Raw genomic sequence first — 16330 nt, 5'->3', positions numbered from 1 at the left:
TGTGAAAGCTGGACTACACATTTACGAGTATGAACAATGTTTATCGTAGCTACTTTGCGATATAAATACTTTAGCAATGTTAGGTATAACGTTGTATAGACTGTACGGCTAAGACTAAGTCAGTACCAACAGGGTGTCTGACTTTGAAATATGGTAACCAGGCTACATTGGTTCGCAATAGCACATTATAGCCTTTATCTGTGAGAACTGGAGGGTGTAGTCTTAAACAAAACCTTGACCAATATTACTATCTTACACTCATCTATACTGACACAAACATTCAGATGTTAATATTGGATATCTACTACTGACCATATCTTAATATCAGCCCATTGCTAACTTAAATAAGGCTTCACTTTACATTGAAAATTCCTTTAAATGCTTAACATTCAAATCACTTGATTGTTGCAATCAACTAAAAAACTGCCATGTTCATCGTCTGTCCTAGAAATTTGAAACAATAAACAAAAGATCCTTTTTTGTTTTCTTCTTTCAACTGAGGATCCATTAACCGAAAATCTGCAGTCCAAATATTTTTTGATCATTAGATCAAAAAACAATATACCCAGCTGCTGAAAGACTTTGAGCTTAGGTATGTAGGCTCCTTTACTTTATACCCTAATAAAGCAATTACATTATTATTGCTGTCCTTTGATTGTTTGCTTTCTTCAGATATATCTGATTGATACTTTAAATTTAACTTAATCCAAATCCATCACGCTTGGTTACTGCCTATTTCATTCTAATTTCAAACACATTTACTGATCCCAAATATCCTACTGAATATTAACATCATTTGATTTGCTATATAGTTGCATCTGGTTTTGATCCTTTCAATTTTACTTGATCCAGATCCTTCCCATCTGATTACTGCCCTCTTTCATCAAATTTCCAACATGTGTCCATGATCTCAATATATTACTGCGTATTCACATCCAGTGTGATGTTTGATTTGCTATAGATGCATCTGGTTTTGATCCTTTCAATTTTACTTGATCCAGAACCTTCCCATCTGTTTACTGCTTCTATCAAATTTCCAACATGTGTCCATGATCTCAATATATTACTGCGTATTCACATCCAGTGTGATGTTTGATTTGCTATAGATGCATCTGGTTTTGATCCTTTCAATTTTACTTGATCCAGATCCTTCCCATCGGTTTAACTGCCTCAATCAAATTTCCAACATGTGTCCATGATCTCAATATATTACTGCGTATTCACATCCAGTGTGATGTTTGATTTGCTATAGATGCATCTGGTTTTGATCCGTTCAATTTTACTTGATCCAGATCCTTCCCATCGGTTTAACTGCCTCAATCAAATTTCCAACATGTGTCCATGATCTCAATATATTACTGCGTATTCACATCCAGTGTGATGTTTGATTTGCTATCGTTGCATCTGGTTTTGATCCTCTCAATTTTACTTGATCCAGATCCTTCCCATCTGTTTACTGCATCTTGACTCAAGTTTCTCCAATACATATCCATGTTAATGTCCCAAAAATCATCACATTCTTTTTCATCTTGTCTCATAATATTGAAACTCTATATTTTTTTCTTGATCCACTCCTCCTGATCCATACTGATCCTTTCATGATGTCCATTAAATGCTACCTGGTTAGTGTCCCTTCACCCTTAACTTCTAATTATCTATCTTCCCAGATAACAATGGTTTACTATACTCTATGTACATTGCACACATGACTGGTAAGATTACAACATAGCACAGATCTAGACTCCACTACCTTCTTCAGCCGGCTACCGGCGGTAAAATTCTTCCGAAAGTTTGAATGTGAAGACACAAAATATTCTCTCTCGCTGAAATGTTCTTTCCTTAGGAGAGAACAGAAAGTTACTTCGTCCTCTTGTGTGATATTAACCTTGCTTATGACCAGCAAGTAAATGAATCTTGTTAGCTTGCCCATCCAACTCATCAAAGATGGACAATGGTCCTGCCCATTTCAGCCCCCATAAAAGAGAGAGCACCTCGGCGACCTATGCGGTTACTTTGTCTTTGGAATTCTGCGTAATTGCACGTAAGCCAGAGTCATTAAAATGATAATGTAAGCAGCTAGAGCCACACAATTCTGCCACAAACCCCATTCATCATGTCTGATCCCTTGTTCCTGGAGATAATCTGTTCCATTTTCTCTGAAAATACAAAAACATGAATTTTTCGATAAATACAAACAATTTTTGGAAAGACATCTAACCTGTTGCATCAGTGAACAAAGTTTGTTTAGCTTCTCGTTTGGAGGGACTGAGACCAGCGGCTTTAACCTTGAAATAGCCGCCTCATATAGAGCAGACCTGCCTGCCCAATTCTCTCTCTCCTCTATCCAACCATTTCGGAGATTTTTCATTGAATATTTTGTAGAATTGGAGGGGGTGGGGGTGGAGGGGTGGGGTGGTGGTTACTTTCTAATGCACTATAAAGTTAAAAGGGTTCAACTTCCGTACTTCCATATGTGCTCTGTAGGTCAAAGGTTCTAAAATTGGAGTCAAATCATTTCTGATACTCACATTCTTCCAGTCAGCTCGTCCTCAAACACTAGACCTTTCAGTTCGTTTACAGACAGCGCCTGTAGAAGGAAATATAGAGAATTAATAAATACTAAGGTACCGTGGCAAGAAGGAGTCATGTCTTATCCCCCCCCCCCCTAATAATACCTTATAATAATACCCCTAGTAACACCCTAATGATACCTGTTGGGCTGCTCAAGGTTTTTTTTTTTTTTAAGAAATACAAACATCGTAAGTTTTGAATGTTTTGCAATTTTTCATAATTTCATATCAGAACTATTGGTTAATTCCAGCTCAGCTATAAAATCCAAATTGAGATGACCATAATGAGGCTGGATTTTTAGGTAAAGAAGTTAAGAGTTAATAATAACATTAAGCTCAGTCTTCAACGTCAAAAAGTTCTTTAGAAAATTGGGACTTCCCATTAAAATTCATAAAATGTATTTAAGAAGGGATAGGATAAAGGAACATTTCCTATTCACAGTATCACTTCACCAAACTGAAAGAGTTCAATAGTAGCTAGGCCACTTTATGGGATATTTTGCCACAAATTATTGTCGATAAGAATCAGGTTTTTTGTTGTAAATATTTCGCTAAATGATATAAGTATATATTTGATCATTTACTGGACTCACGTTAAGGCCATATCTGGCAAAACTGATATACTGCAACCATTGAAGCCATGTAGGCAATGTGTTGATGTTCAAGAATAGTCCACCAAAGATCTGAAAAGATGAAAAAATTGAGTTCTTGAATTCTGACAAAATAGTTTTGCTATTTCATCAATAGACATACCATAAGCAATTTATCCCAAGTTGCTAAGGAGTACATATATAACAGCATTTTCATTTTCATTTTTCATTTTTTGCACCATCTGTGTTGATCCCCATTTTGAGACATCATTTATCCTGATTTTGTCTTTTAGCCCTTCTTGAACTCTATAATTTTTACAAACAGGTAAATTTTCTTCTTGGCAAAGCAGATAGGAAAGTGGAGGGCTTGAGATTGGAGGGGGGGGGATTGAGGGGGCAAGGGAAAAGGTTGGGATTAGGAATCCACAAAAGATCCTAAAATAAAAAAAATACTCTGTCACCATTTTGCATCACACTGACAGCACCTCAGATAGCATCACATTGATCTCACACTAACATCACTCTAGAAAACAGTTTCAAGCTTCACACTGACTGCACACTGACATCACAGGAATCTACATCAGACTGGCATCGCAATGACATCACACCACATATACCACACTGTAACTGACTCTGCACTAACTTCAAACTGACACCCCAGTTAGCAACATAAGACTGACATCGCACTAACACTGCACTGACTTCACACTGTTATTGAATTGACAACATCTTCACACTGACATCACAGTCATTTACATCAGACTGGTATCGCAATGACATCACACCACATACACCACACTTTCACTTACTTTGAACTGACACCCCAGTTAAGCAACATAAGAATGACATCGCACTAACACTGCACTGACTTCACACTGTTATTGAACTGAAAACATCTTCACACTGACATCACAGGAATCTACATCAGACTGGCATCGCAACGACATCACACCACATATACCACACTGTAACTGACTCTGCACTAACTTCGAACTGACAGCCTAGTTAGCAACATAAAACTGACATCGCACTAACACTGCACTGACTTCACATTGTTATTGAACTGAAAACATCTTCACACTGACATCACAGGAATCTATATCAGAGTGGCATCGCAATGACATCACACCACATACACCACACTGTCACTTACTTCGAACTGACACCCCAGTTAAGCAACATAAGACTGACATTGCACTAACACTGCACTGACTTCACACTGTTATTGAACTGAAAACATCTTCACACTGACATCACAGGAATCTACATCAGACTGGCATCGCAATGACATCACACCACATACACCACACTGTCACTTACTTCGAACTGACACCCCAGTTAAGCAACATAAGACTGACATTGCACTAACACTGCACTGACTTCACACTGTTATTGAACTGAAAACATCTTCACAGTGACATCACAGGAATCTACATCAGACTGGCATCGCAATGACATCACACCACATACACCACACTGTCACTTACTTCGAACTGACACCCCAGTTAAGCAACATAAGACTGACATTGCACTAACACTGCACTGACTTCACACTGTTATTGAACTGAAAACATCTTCACAGTGACATCACAGGAATCTACATCAGACTGGCATCGCAATGACATCACACCACATACACCACACTGTCACTTACTTCGAACTGACACCCCAGTTAAGCAACATAAGACTGACATTGCACTAACACTGCACTGACTTCACACTGTTATTGAATTGACAACTCTTCACAGTGACATCACAGGAATCTACATCAGACTGGCATCGCAATGACATCACACCACATACACCACACTGTCACTTACTTCGAACTGACACCCCAGTTAAGCAACATAAGACTGACATTGCACTAACACTGCACTGACTTCACACTGTTATTGAACTGAAAACATCTTCACACTGACATCACAGGAATCTACATCAGACTGGCATCGCAATGACATCACACCACATACACCACACTGTCACTTACTTCGAACTGACACCCCAGTTAAGCAACATAAGACTGACATTGCACTAACACTGCACTGACTTCACACTGTTATTGAATTGACAACTCTTCACAGTGACATCACAGTCCTTGATATCACTATGACAACTCGATGGCATAAAAAATACTACTCGTAAAGTAAGTTCTGAGTTAGATAAATTATCATTTCATAACGTCTATGAACGAGGAAAAAATATTTACCAGCATGACCACAAATGACATGGTGGTGGCGAGGTTGGCGAGAGTACTGTTACCGATGGTAGCACCATAAAAGAATGTAATGGAGGTGCCTGCTAACGTGGTCAGCAGAAGAGTCAAGGCAAAAAAGAAAAACTTTGCAGCATCTTGCACAAACCCTTAATAGGAAGAAATGAATAAAAATAATATATAGTTGCAGTAACATCTTATCTTGGAATAACAAATAGGGGAACTTTTGCTGAAAATATGAACGAAACTATCTTCCTTCAAGTGAACATACAAGCACGTATAAGTTACAACTAACAGTTGAGAAGAACATTCATTGTTCATGTTTAGTCCAATGTTCTTTATGCCTTTCACATTCACTTCTTTAACATTACTGATAAAGAGTGAAACCCATTAACAGAATATGAAAGTAATTAACAGAATATGAAACCCATTCACAGGATATGAAACCCATTAAAAGGATACGAAACCCATTAACAGGATATGAAACCCATTAACAGAATATGAAACCCATTAACAGAATATGAAACCCTATTAACAGAATATAAAACCCTATTAACAGAATATGAAACCCTATTAACAGAATATGAAACCCATTAACAGAATATGAAACCCGGTAACAGAATATGAAACCCAGTAATAGAATAAAAACCATTCATTTACTTACCGATCATCCAATAAGTAATACCACAGTAAATGACAGTAGGTATTAATCTCATAGGGAGCAAATCACAGAAGACTTTAGCCAAGAAATAGGTGGAGACCCTGTAGTAGCCACTAGCTGATTCATGTCTGTCAACACAAAAGTAAAAAGTAACTTGTGTTAATGATGCTGACTAGAATCATGACTCAATATCCATAATTCCAACCTATTATGAAAGCAACTTTCCATTTCTGTCTTGTTCTGTTTCTATTTATTTCATGTCATTATATTATTTCTGTTATTTCCATTTCATTATATTCACAATTCTTTCTATTATCTAGATTTCATTATATTATTCTTTCTGTTATTTTGTTTCATTACATTCATTTCATTCTGTTATTTTCATTTCATTCTGTTATTTTCATTTCATTATATTATTCTTTCTGTTATTTTGTTTATATTACATTCATTTCATTCTGTTATTTTCATTTCATTATATTATTCTTTCTGTTATTTTGTTTGTATTACATTCATTTCATTCTGTTATTTTCATTTCATTCTGTTATTTTCATTTCATTATATTATTCTTTCTGTTATTTTGTTTATATTACATTCATTTCATTCTGTTATTTTCATTTCATTATATTATTCTTTCTGTTATTTTGTTTGTATTATATTCATTTCATTCTGTTATTTTCATTTCATTCTGTTATTTTCATTTCATTATATTATTCTTTCTGTTATTTTGTTTATATTACATTCATTTCATTCTGTTATTTTAATTTCATTCTGTTATTTTCATTTCATTATATTATTCTTTCTGTTATTTTGTTTGTATTACATTCATTTCATTCTGTTATCTTCATTTCATTCTGTTATTTTCATTTCATTATATTATTCTTTCTGTTATTTTGTTTATATTACATTCATTTCATTCTGTTATTTTCATTTCATTCTGTTATTTTCATTTCATTATATTATTCTTTCTGTTATTTTGTTTGTATTATATTCATTTCATTCTGTTATTTTCATTTCATTCTGTTATTTTCATTTCATTATATTATTCTTTCTGTTATTTTGTTTATATTACATTCATTTCATTCTGTTATTTTCATTTCATTCTGTTATTTTCATTTCATTATATTATTCTTTCTGTTATTTTGTTTGTATTACATTCATTTCATTCTGTTATTTTCATTTCATTCTGTTATTTTCATTTCATTATGTTATTTTCATTTCATTCTGTTATTTTCATTTCATTATGTTCATTTCTTTCTGTTATTATGATTTCATTATATTAATTTTTTTCTGTTATTTTCATTTCATTATATTCATTTCATTCTGTTACTTTCATTTTGTTATATTCATTTCATTCTGTTACTTTCATTTCATTATATTCATATTTTTCTGCTATTTTCATTTCATTATATTCATTTCTCTCTATTATTTTCATTTCATTATATTCATTTGTTTCTGTAATGTTCATTTCATTATACTAATTTTTTCTCTTATTTTCATATCATTATATTCATTTATTTCTGATATGTTCATTTGTTCTCATGTTTCACTAGGTTTTCTTTCTGGACTCCTTCCCTTTCCATTTCTTTTCATAACTTTGTTTCTTTTTTCTCTTTGTTTTCTTTCTTTACATTTCAATAACTTACATAAAGATCACCCTTTCACTTATGAAGAGTTCTGTCGCAGCTGCATTGGCAAACAGCATGTTTGTCACCAGAAAAAATGAAGCACCAACTCTGGAATAAAAATAAAAAATAATGACAACAATCATAACTTTAACAAGTAGAATTCCTGCCTGCAGGAGGATCTAAATAAATTACACATTTGTTTCAATACACAACAGTTCTATTTGATAATTACATAAGAAAAATGGTACTTTCATGATAGAGGGAGATTCATTGGTATACCCTCTGTAAAATGGGCCAAACTTTTCGACTAATTCGGATATTTCTGGTGATATTGATAGCGAAGGCTTGGTGGTGGTGATCGGGCGGGGACTGGTTCACATCAACCGCCTAGGGGGCAATACTGAACTAATCATAACATCGGTAAATAAGAGTGGAGCTACATGGGCCAAACCTTAAGACAAGTTTAGACACTTTCGGTGAAACTGATAGTGAAAGATTGGTTTGCTTCACCTGAACTGCAAAGAGCTCATTATTGAAGGAAACAAACATCAGCAGCCTGCCTGCTGGACTATCGTTAGATGACAGAGTGGTTCTCAATGGGTCAATACATGTAACTAGCTTAGATATTTTTGTTGACATTGATACTGAAGGTTAGTGGGAATCCAGCGGGGTTTGGTTCGCCCGCACCACCTACAGCACAATACTGGACCTGGTCTAACATCCATTGGTCACCTGCAGCTGACTTGTATAACAGCGGCTGACCGGTAACAGCAGCTGACCGGTAACAGCCGACCTGTAATGACTGACCTGTTTTGGATGCCACTTCCTTCAGAATTGTCCAACTGCCAAAACAGACCACCCACGATTAATGCAAAGACAACTGTGACCAATGGCTGTAAGCCAAAAAAAATGAAATATATATGAAAGTAAAATTATCATGTAATTCAGAGCTTGTGAAAATGAAACACATTGCCTCAACGTGGCACGTCTTGCTATAGTTTGTTCTGATTGTGAGATATCAAATATCGAAACTTTCTTTCATTATTTTTATTGTAAGAGCGTGCAAGTGCACAACAGTCTGTAGTGTAATACTTTTTGTTTACGTCTTTCTGTTTCGACAGATACATCTCACGTTATGCAGTTAATACCACCTACTTTGGTAACCATGGTGATTTAGTTGTTACTGTTTTTGCCGTACCCAGTAATAGCAAAAAGTATTCCATACGTGACTACAGGATTATGAAAAGACAAAATAAAACATAAAACTGTAAAACAAACCCCTTTATGAAGCTGTAAAAAAAAATTAATAATGGAAATAAGTACACAACATCATACTTGATGAGATAGTACTGCAGCATTTAGAAATGCCATGAAGACTATTTTCATGCTCTCCTATTAAAAGTGTGTACTGGTATAATTTGGTGTGTATCTAAAAACTATACAAGCTGCGGTTTAACTGAAGGAACACATCTGGTGTTAGATATAATTTCAAATTTGGCTTTTTGTAGATTCTTCCAGCATATGTTTTAGCATTGTCACTTGAGACTCAGATAGTTGGTTGGAAATTTCTGTCTTTAGTTATTTTATTTTTGTTGTAGTTGTACCTGTCTTGGTACTGAGAGCTGCAAATCTTTCCTCTAAAAATTAACAATCAAAGCTGGTACACACAACAGTCGCTCTCAATGCAATCATGAAGTAATCCAAACACCACTAGTTCACCTTTAGTGGACCTAAGTTATTGTTTCTTTATTTTACTTTTTTTTCTTCCCCCCCCCCTCCCTACGAAGAACTGCAATCGTTCATGTAAAGTAGCAATCGATGCACACACACACTAGTCGCTCCCTTGCAAACATTGGAGCATTCAATAAACATCAGATGAATTTCTCTAGAAACGACTCCCTCAGGCAAATAGAGATTAACACACTACCTACCTGGAAAACAGAGACCTGTGGATTTCTTACGAAATTGGTTACGGCCCTCTTAGAGACAAAGTAGAGCTGAAAATTAGAATTGATAAAACAAAGCAAAAATTACTATATTCCAGAGACCAATGATCGTCATTTTGGTGTATTAGGTCGATTCCCCTTGCAAGTTCATTTAATATTTTATCTTATTTTTTAGCTTCATTTTGCAGCAATGAATTTGCCGGGTCCCTTGTCACATGTATTGCATCTGATACAATAAAAATATGATAAAAATTAGACAGAATCTTGAAACGCTTGCAAAACAAAAGAACAATTAAGCTTTGGATTCCCATGGTTGTATTATTTACCTGCTTAAACCAAGAAGACGCATACCCAGTACTGATCTGTGTGGTGGTGACCGATTCCTGTGTGCCTTTTAATATCCCGTCAGCCTCTGTTTGTAGCTCCAGGCCATACGATGACTGCTTGAACAGGTCGATTAGTTTCTGTCCTGTGTGGGCGTCACCATTCTCCACAGATTCTGGCAAAATTGAACAAAAATTAAAGACCAGAATTTCAAGTTTCAAAATTTTTGCCCTGCTATACTTTATACATTATATGATCTTCTAATACATTAAGTCTTGTTCTAAGTAAAGACAAACATGTTCGTGTTTTGAAATTTCGTTTGTGGTTTAATGATTCGAGCGAGAGCCGTGGAGAAGTATTAGTACAGTAAACTTAAATGTGTTCAGATTTAAGCGTGCCTTAATAATGATATGCATCAGAGAGGTGATTACAAAACCCTTCTTTTTGTAATATGTGACCTAATCAAAGGGATTTTATTCTTAATGTTTTCAAGTTTACTTCTTCTTCTTAAACCAGCTTTTCTGAGTATCACTGGAAATATTTCCAAATATAACAATGACATTTTTAGACAAAAGACCATTCTGTTACTTAATATTCTTTCCTTTATCTAATTCCTATATCTTTATGTACATCATTCTCATTTTCATGGCCAGACTACAAATCCAAAAAGCTATTGTCTATCCTTTTTTTTCCTTCTTTCTATTCCTATGTACACCCTCTGTTGCTTCAACCTCTTTTGTAACATCATCTGAAAAATACTCAAGGTTTTGGGTTAAGCCGAAAGTAGGGGCTATAAAGAAATTTTGTTACAGACTTACTCATGTCTTTGTTGATGTAAGACGTTGAGGTATTTTCCTGTATGATCACATCCAGAAAGAAGTCTGGTGGGTTGTTGTGTTCCTCGCAATGATACCCTGCAAATGTAAACAACCAAAAACAACAATTTTTATATTAATTTCTGCAGGAATTGACCTCCTAGTATCCGAGCGAAAAATGTCTTTCAGCTACTACTCGTAAAATTAAACAACAAGGGAGGTTTGGCTATTAGTGTAAACTTGATTTATTTATTTCAAAGTTTTCAAATTTTGACAAATATTTTCAAAATTATCAAATTTGACATATTTCAAAGAAGAGTTCATATAGTTTTGATAGATAATAAAAAGCAGGGTAGGCCAAGAGACAGGAGGTCCTGTTGATAAATATTTATATTCATACTGGAAATAAATAAATAAAAACAAATGAAATGAAAGAGAACAAGTGATTCAGATTCCTAGAGGCTATTTTGAAATTAAAGGGACACAAACCCAACCATGATCTTTGGCTTCATGTGACAGAGATCCTTTTGAAGAACAACACCCCACCCACCTACCCCCCTCCACACCCACACGACTAAGACAAATCTAGTTCCCTTTGGAAGATATCCTTAATTGTTCAGATTTCTTTGTCTGGAAGCTGACATTTTCTAAATCTTCCAAAAGTTTCCAAAAATGGACAAAAAAGTTTCCAAATTTGAGAGATGATGAATAATAAAATAATGAATACTACAGCTTATTAAAATGACTAGGGAATGATGAAAAATTTGAGGAAACATGGTTCTCACACGTTACACTCTTGTTCTTTGAAACAGTTTTATTTACCATTTGACCCTAAAAATGCCAATCCTTACCTCCTTGTGCAAAGAAATCCAGAGCGCTTTCAGCTTTACCATGATACACTGATTGACCCTTGGAGAGGAGATGAAGTTTATCGAAATGTCGGAAGATGGAAAAGCGAGGTTGATGGATGGAGAATATGATAGTTTTACCTTTCAGAGCAAGACTAATCGATGTAAAAGAGAGAAAATATGAAAAAGGAAACTCAATATATTTTCAGATAAAAGCAATGTTACCTGATCAAGACAAATGAAAGAAAAAAACTTCCTGTCATCAACTTAAACTTCGCAAAACCATGAAGAATATGATAGCTGAGAAAAGAGGTTTTTCTTAGCTTTCAAGGGCAGGTAGTTCATGATGAGCGTCCTTATCTGATAAGTTTATGATGATGGGTGGGTTTATGTCCACTTCATATGAAAAGAGAGTTTACATAGGATTGAAAGCATGCATGCAAGCTAGCTCTGTCAATGGTTGTAGAATGGTATATAGATATAATATGGGTAGCAGATGTCAATGTAGACTACACTGCAGTGAAGCAACTCTGAAATGAAATATGAGGAAGGTGAGATTGGCTTTAAAATAAGGAGTATCTCGTCTCTTATGTTGCCCTCACTCACTCTCTCTCCCCCCCTCCACCCCTCCCCACACCCCTGCTTCTCTTTCAGCTTAGTGCTCACTACAGCACTAATTATACTCTGTTAAATCCATCCTGGTCCACTCTTGTTGGATATTGGTTTATTATTCCATCTGTTATGTAACAGCCTACCCCGCCCCCCTCACCCCACCACCCCTCCCCTTCCACCCTTTGACCTTCCCTTCCACAATCCCTTCTCTCTCCATCATTCTTTCCCCTCCCTCATAACCTTTCACCATTCCTAATCTTCTCCCTACATATCAATTTCAAACTAACTCAATAGCATTCATGCAACTGATATTTTTATCTACACAGAATTTTTGCGGTTAATAAGCAGTTTGTTGATTTTTCTTTTTTTCTTCTCTCTTTCATTTTGTCATGCAAAAGTAAGTCTGTAAAACTACATCAAGGTTACATCGACCTGCAAATGGCACATAGTTTTCATTCTGCTAACGTTCCAAAACGTAAACGATGCTGGGCCGCGTAAAATGGGAACTTAATTTGTAAAAAAAATAATGATAACGTAAACAAATTTGAGAGATTTGAGAAACAAATTTGAGAGGTGAAGAAAAAAAATAAATATTGAATACTACACCTGTGAAGGAGGGAGATGACAGACTGGGCAGTGCTGGAGTCCAGTCCAGTCGTTGGTTCGTCAAGAAAGAGCACCCCTGGCTTATTGATCAGTTCCATCCCTATGTTCACCCTCTTTCTCTCGCCCCCAGAAACACCACGAGTAAACTCTGTTCCAACCTGAACCATCAAAGAGTCAAGGGAGGGTGGGGGGGGGGGAATTGTTAAATTACAGACAAACATAAGAAAAAGTTTATATGTTTTTCCTTGATGGATTTTGTAGGGGTGGCTACAAAATTATCACAATGTGACATATAGTGCATATATATGTGACTATCAATTGATAATTAAAAGCTGTGTTTTGCAATGGGTGGCAGCTTGGACCAAGTCTTTGAAATGTTTACAAATAACTGAATACCCCCCCCCCCCATTACATAACTTGGAGACCTAGTATGTGGTTAAAAAATAAGTAAGGGACTTCTTGAAAAGTTATGTCCAAATATTTCTACTTAATCTGTATATATAATGCTTTGATATCATTAACATACCTTTGAAGTTAATGCATTTTTCCATCATTCCTGGTGTGTGTTTGCTGGTTAACCTATTTCAGGGTACCCATACCTTCTCCCCCACTTACTCCTCCTAATTCCCAATGGTAAAAAAACAAACTAGAGGAGCAGGTAAGTCACAAAATCTTTCCCTCTCTATTAAATCATTTTTAAATTTTTTTTTATAACAGTAGTGTCTTTCACTTATTTTCAACTACAAAATTACCCTTGTACTCTGGCAGTCCTTCAGTCCCAGCTCTGCAATAATATCTTCAACCCTCTGTTTCCTCTCCTTGGCAGAGACACTATTTGGAAGTCGTAGTGCTGCTGAGAACGTAAGGTTTTCATGGACTGTGAGTGTTCCCATGACAACATCATCCTGAGAATAAAAATGAAGAAAGAAAGAGGAAGCCAGATGACAAAGTTTAATAGTCATGACTGCAACAGAAATGACTCAGATAGACACATTACAACACTTCAGGGCTTTTTAGAGACTTGACGGTACATTTATATGTACATATATATATATATATATATAAATGAAAATCGTAATGAGTTGGAAAATCAAGAACAGTGAAAAAACTTTCAGCCTCCACCGGGATTCGAACCACGGGCCTCCCGCTCTGTACGCGGACACCCTAACCACTAGGCTATGGACGCTGATTGTATGTCCAGAGGTTCGAAACCGGTAAGGAAGATCGTAATTCCACTGTAGGCGTTTGTCACCTATATCGAACAATACTAGTTCTGTTTTTGGTGACATATTTTGCCCTACTCTAGAGATCAAACATGATGCTATCCAACTCGAAAATCATTTGTGATTCCTAAAGCCGGATCTCGAAAGAGATACTTTGAACAGACATATATACAGATATATATATATATATATATATATATATATATATATATGCGGACACCCTAACCACTAGGTTATGGACACTGATTGTATGTCCACTGGTTAGAAACCGGTAATACTAAACAAGGAGAAAATGAACAACAGGCAATGAATTTCACCAAAGATGAGAAATCATTTTGTGTTAGTTATATATGCAGTGTTTCAACAAATTCAACAAGACACTTCAATTTGTACATTACTATACAAATCAATTAAGGCAGCTATAGTTGCACAACAAAATGCAGGAATAATGCATGCACTTCAAATCACATTGGTTATTAATGTACCTATGGTCCCATACAGCTTTCTTGGCTGCTTTACAATGCCCATTCAACTCAGTAACAAAATAAAACCCTACAGTATTTAAAACAGTCTGAAGTTAACAGTACAAAATTAATTCCGATGCAAGTTTTTTTATTGCTTTTATGAGCCATATATATTAAATCATGGTTATATGGAACAAGCTAGTACTTTACATCAGCTACTGCCTAACCTGCACTTTTTTGTTGTTGTTGTTGTTGTCGATATATTTGCGTGCGAACAGGCTATTGTGTCAATACAGGCCTATTATACTGAGTGCAAGGACATCCTTTAAGAGTTTAACACTTGATTCTATATTTTTGTTACTGGTATGTAAGTTAATTCTGGGGGTCTTTCAACATTTCGATGAATTCATATGGTATCACAACACACACATGAAGGGAATTGAATCTATTTCAGTATGTGTACACCCACAGCACGGAACGAAACTGCTCTAAGACAAAAGGCGATCTATTTGTTGTGCAGGGCTGAAGGCGAGTCCAATCCGACCCAAGACTGGGGGTGTGGGGTGGGGGCTTCAGACATATTGTGATATGTAAAATGTAATAAAATGAACAAATCGTACGTTAAGTTTAATTAAAACGAAAAATACTGAAATAGTTTGCAAAGTAAAGAAAGATGTTTTTGGCACTGATTTTTCTCCCGCCTGGCATATATCGTTGTTTTGACGCAAAACAACAGTTATGAAGCTTACTTCACTTTATAATACCCAGTTTGTAAAACCTACGTGCATTTTCACTTGAAGCCAGGGATTTCCTTTGTAAGGTGACTTGGATTAAGAAAGTATAACATTTCAAAGTGTGAATTAATTATGAACATGATACTCAAAAGACAAGATCATTCTCAGAGTTTGTTTTTATACTTTTGGGATTTTTTTTTTTTTTTTTTTGTCTTGATTTTTTCTTTCTGGTTATGCAAATGATTGTCGTGCAGAATTTGTGCTAGAGCTAACAAGTTTTTTTTTTTTAATACTTGGTTTTTTTTTTGGGGGGGGGACTTACCTGCACCACATATCCTGAGATGTTCTTGAAATTGCCTGGTATTGGTTGTCCATTGATGAGAATCTTTCCCTGAAATCCAGTTTTATCTTTTCTTCCGGCCAAGAAATCTAGAAGACTTCATATTTGTTTATATTTTAGAAGAAGACAAAAAAAAGAGACATTTGAGATCTTTATCAAGCTGCAGAAAAATAATTCTCATAAATGATACAGACAGATTTCAAGTTTTCGGTCAGTGGTGTCAGAAAGGTTCTTTAGATAATAGTGTTTATAAGGTTATTCCAAGCATTTAAAACTTAAACTGATACCTTCCCATTTCCCTTCCCCCTCCAATTCCCTCGCTTGAATTTCTGGCGCTGCATGGTTCCTCCAATTAAAATGAAACTTCCCCTACCCTCCCCATGGGTCATGCTCATGTTTCTGGTACTACCAAAAGTAATATCTTATTGGCCATGTTTAAAGATATCATAGAAATAAACTGGAGAATGAAACCATTATTGTTATTGACAATGGCAACACAAAATACTGCCTTAGCTCTGCACACAACTTTACTCTTCAAACACATCGGCTGACTGATACTTTGTTTATATAATTTTGCACATGAAAGTAGCGTAAAAAGCAGATGAAAAGAACATCATTTGCCGAATACATGCAAATTTTATTGAACCCAATCAAATATAAACACTATATTATCCTCATATGTCGAATTTATAGTCTTTTGAAACTGCATCAGGCTAGAATTATCCAAAAATTACAAACAGGGACCAGATTGATGTAAACT

At 35.5% G+C, this 16330-nt stretch overlaps 1 protein-coding gene across 3 annotated transcripts in view; it reads right to left on the bottom strand.

Moving 5' to 3' along the window:
• Positions 1-1173: 1173 nt before the first annotated feature.
• Positions 1174-16330, bottom strand: part of LOC139968819 (broad substrate specificity ATP-binding cassette transporter ABCG2-like) — a 46759-nt gene continuing 31602 nt past the window's right edge. For all 3 annotated transcript variants that reach the window (XM_071973264.1, XM_071973262.1, XM_071973263.1), the window contains exons 5-18: positions 15553-15667; positions 13562-13714; positions 12810-12967; positions 11595-11746; positions 10747-10842; positions 9931-10103; positions 9590-9655; positions 8466-8551; positions 7677-7766; positions 6037-6161; positions 5367-5521; positions 3164-3253; positions 2529-2587; positions 1174-2156 (exon numbers count right to left, since the gene is read on the bottom strand). In XM_071973264.1, coding sequence (XP_071829365.1) covers positions 2009-2156; positions 2529-2587; positions 3164-3253; positions 5367-5521; positions 6037-6161; positions 7677-7766; positions 8466-8551; positions 9590-9655; positions 9931-10103; positions 10747-10842; positions 11595-11746; positions 12810-12967; positions 13562-13714; positions 15553-15667 — 1666 coding nt within the window. In that variant the 3' untranslated portion in view covers positions 1174-2008. The remainder of the gene's footprint in view (positions 2157-2528; positions 2588-3163; positions 3254-5366; positions 5522-6036; positions 6162-7676; positions 7767-8465; positions 8552-9589; positions 9656-9930; positions 10104-10746; positions 10843-11594; positions 11747-12809; positions 12968-13561; positions 13715-15552; positions 15668-16330) is intronic.

The sequence above is a fragment of the Apostichopus japonicus genome, chromosome 6 (assembly GCF_037975245.1).
Source record: "Apostichopus japonicus isolate 1M-3 chromosome 6, ASM3797524v1, whole genome shotgun sequence".
Classification (NCBI taxonomy): domain Eukaryota; kingdom Metazoa; phylum Echinodermata; class Holothuroidea; order Aspidochirotida; family Stichopodidae; genus Apostichopus; species Apostichopus japonicus.
This window is presented reverse-complemented; position numbering and strand designations above follow the sequence as displayed.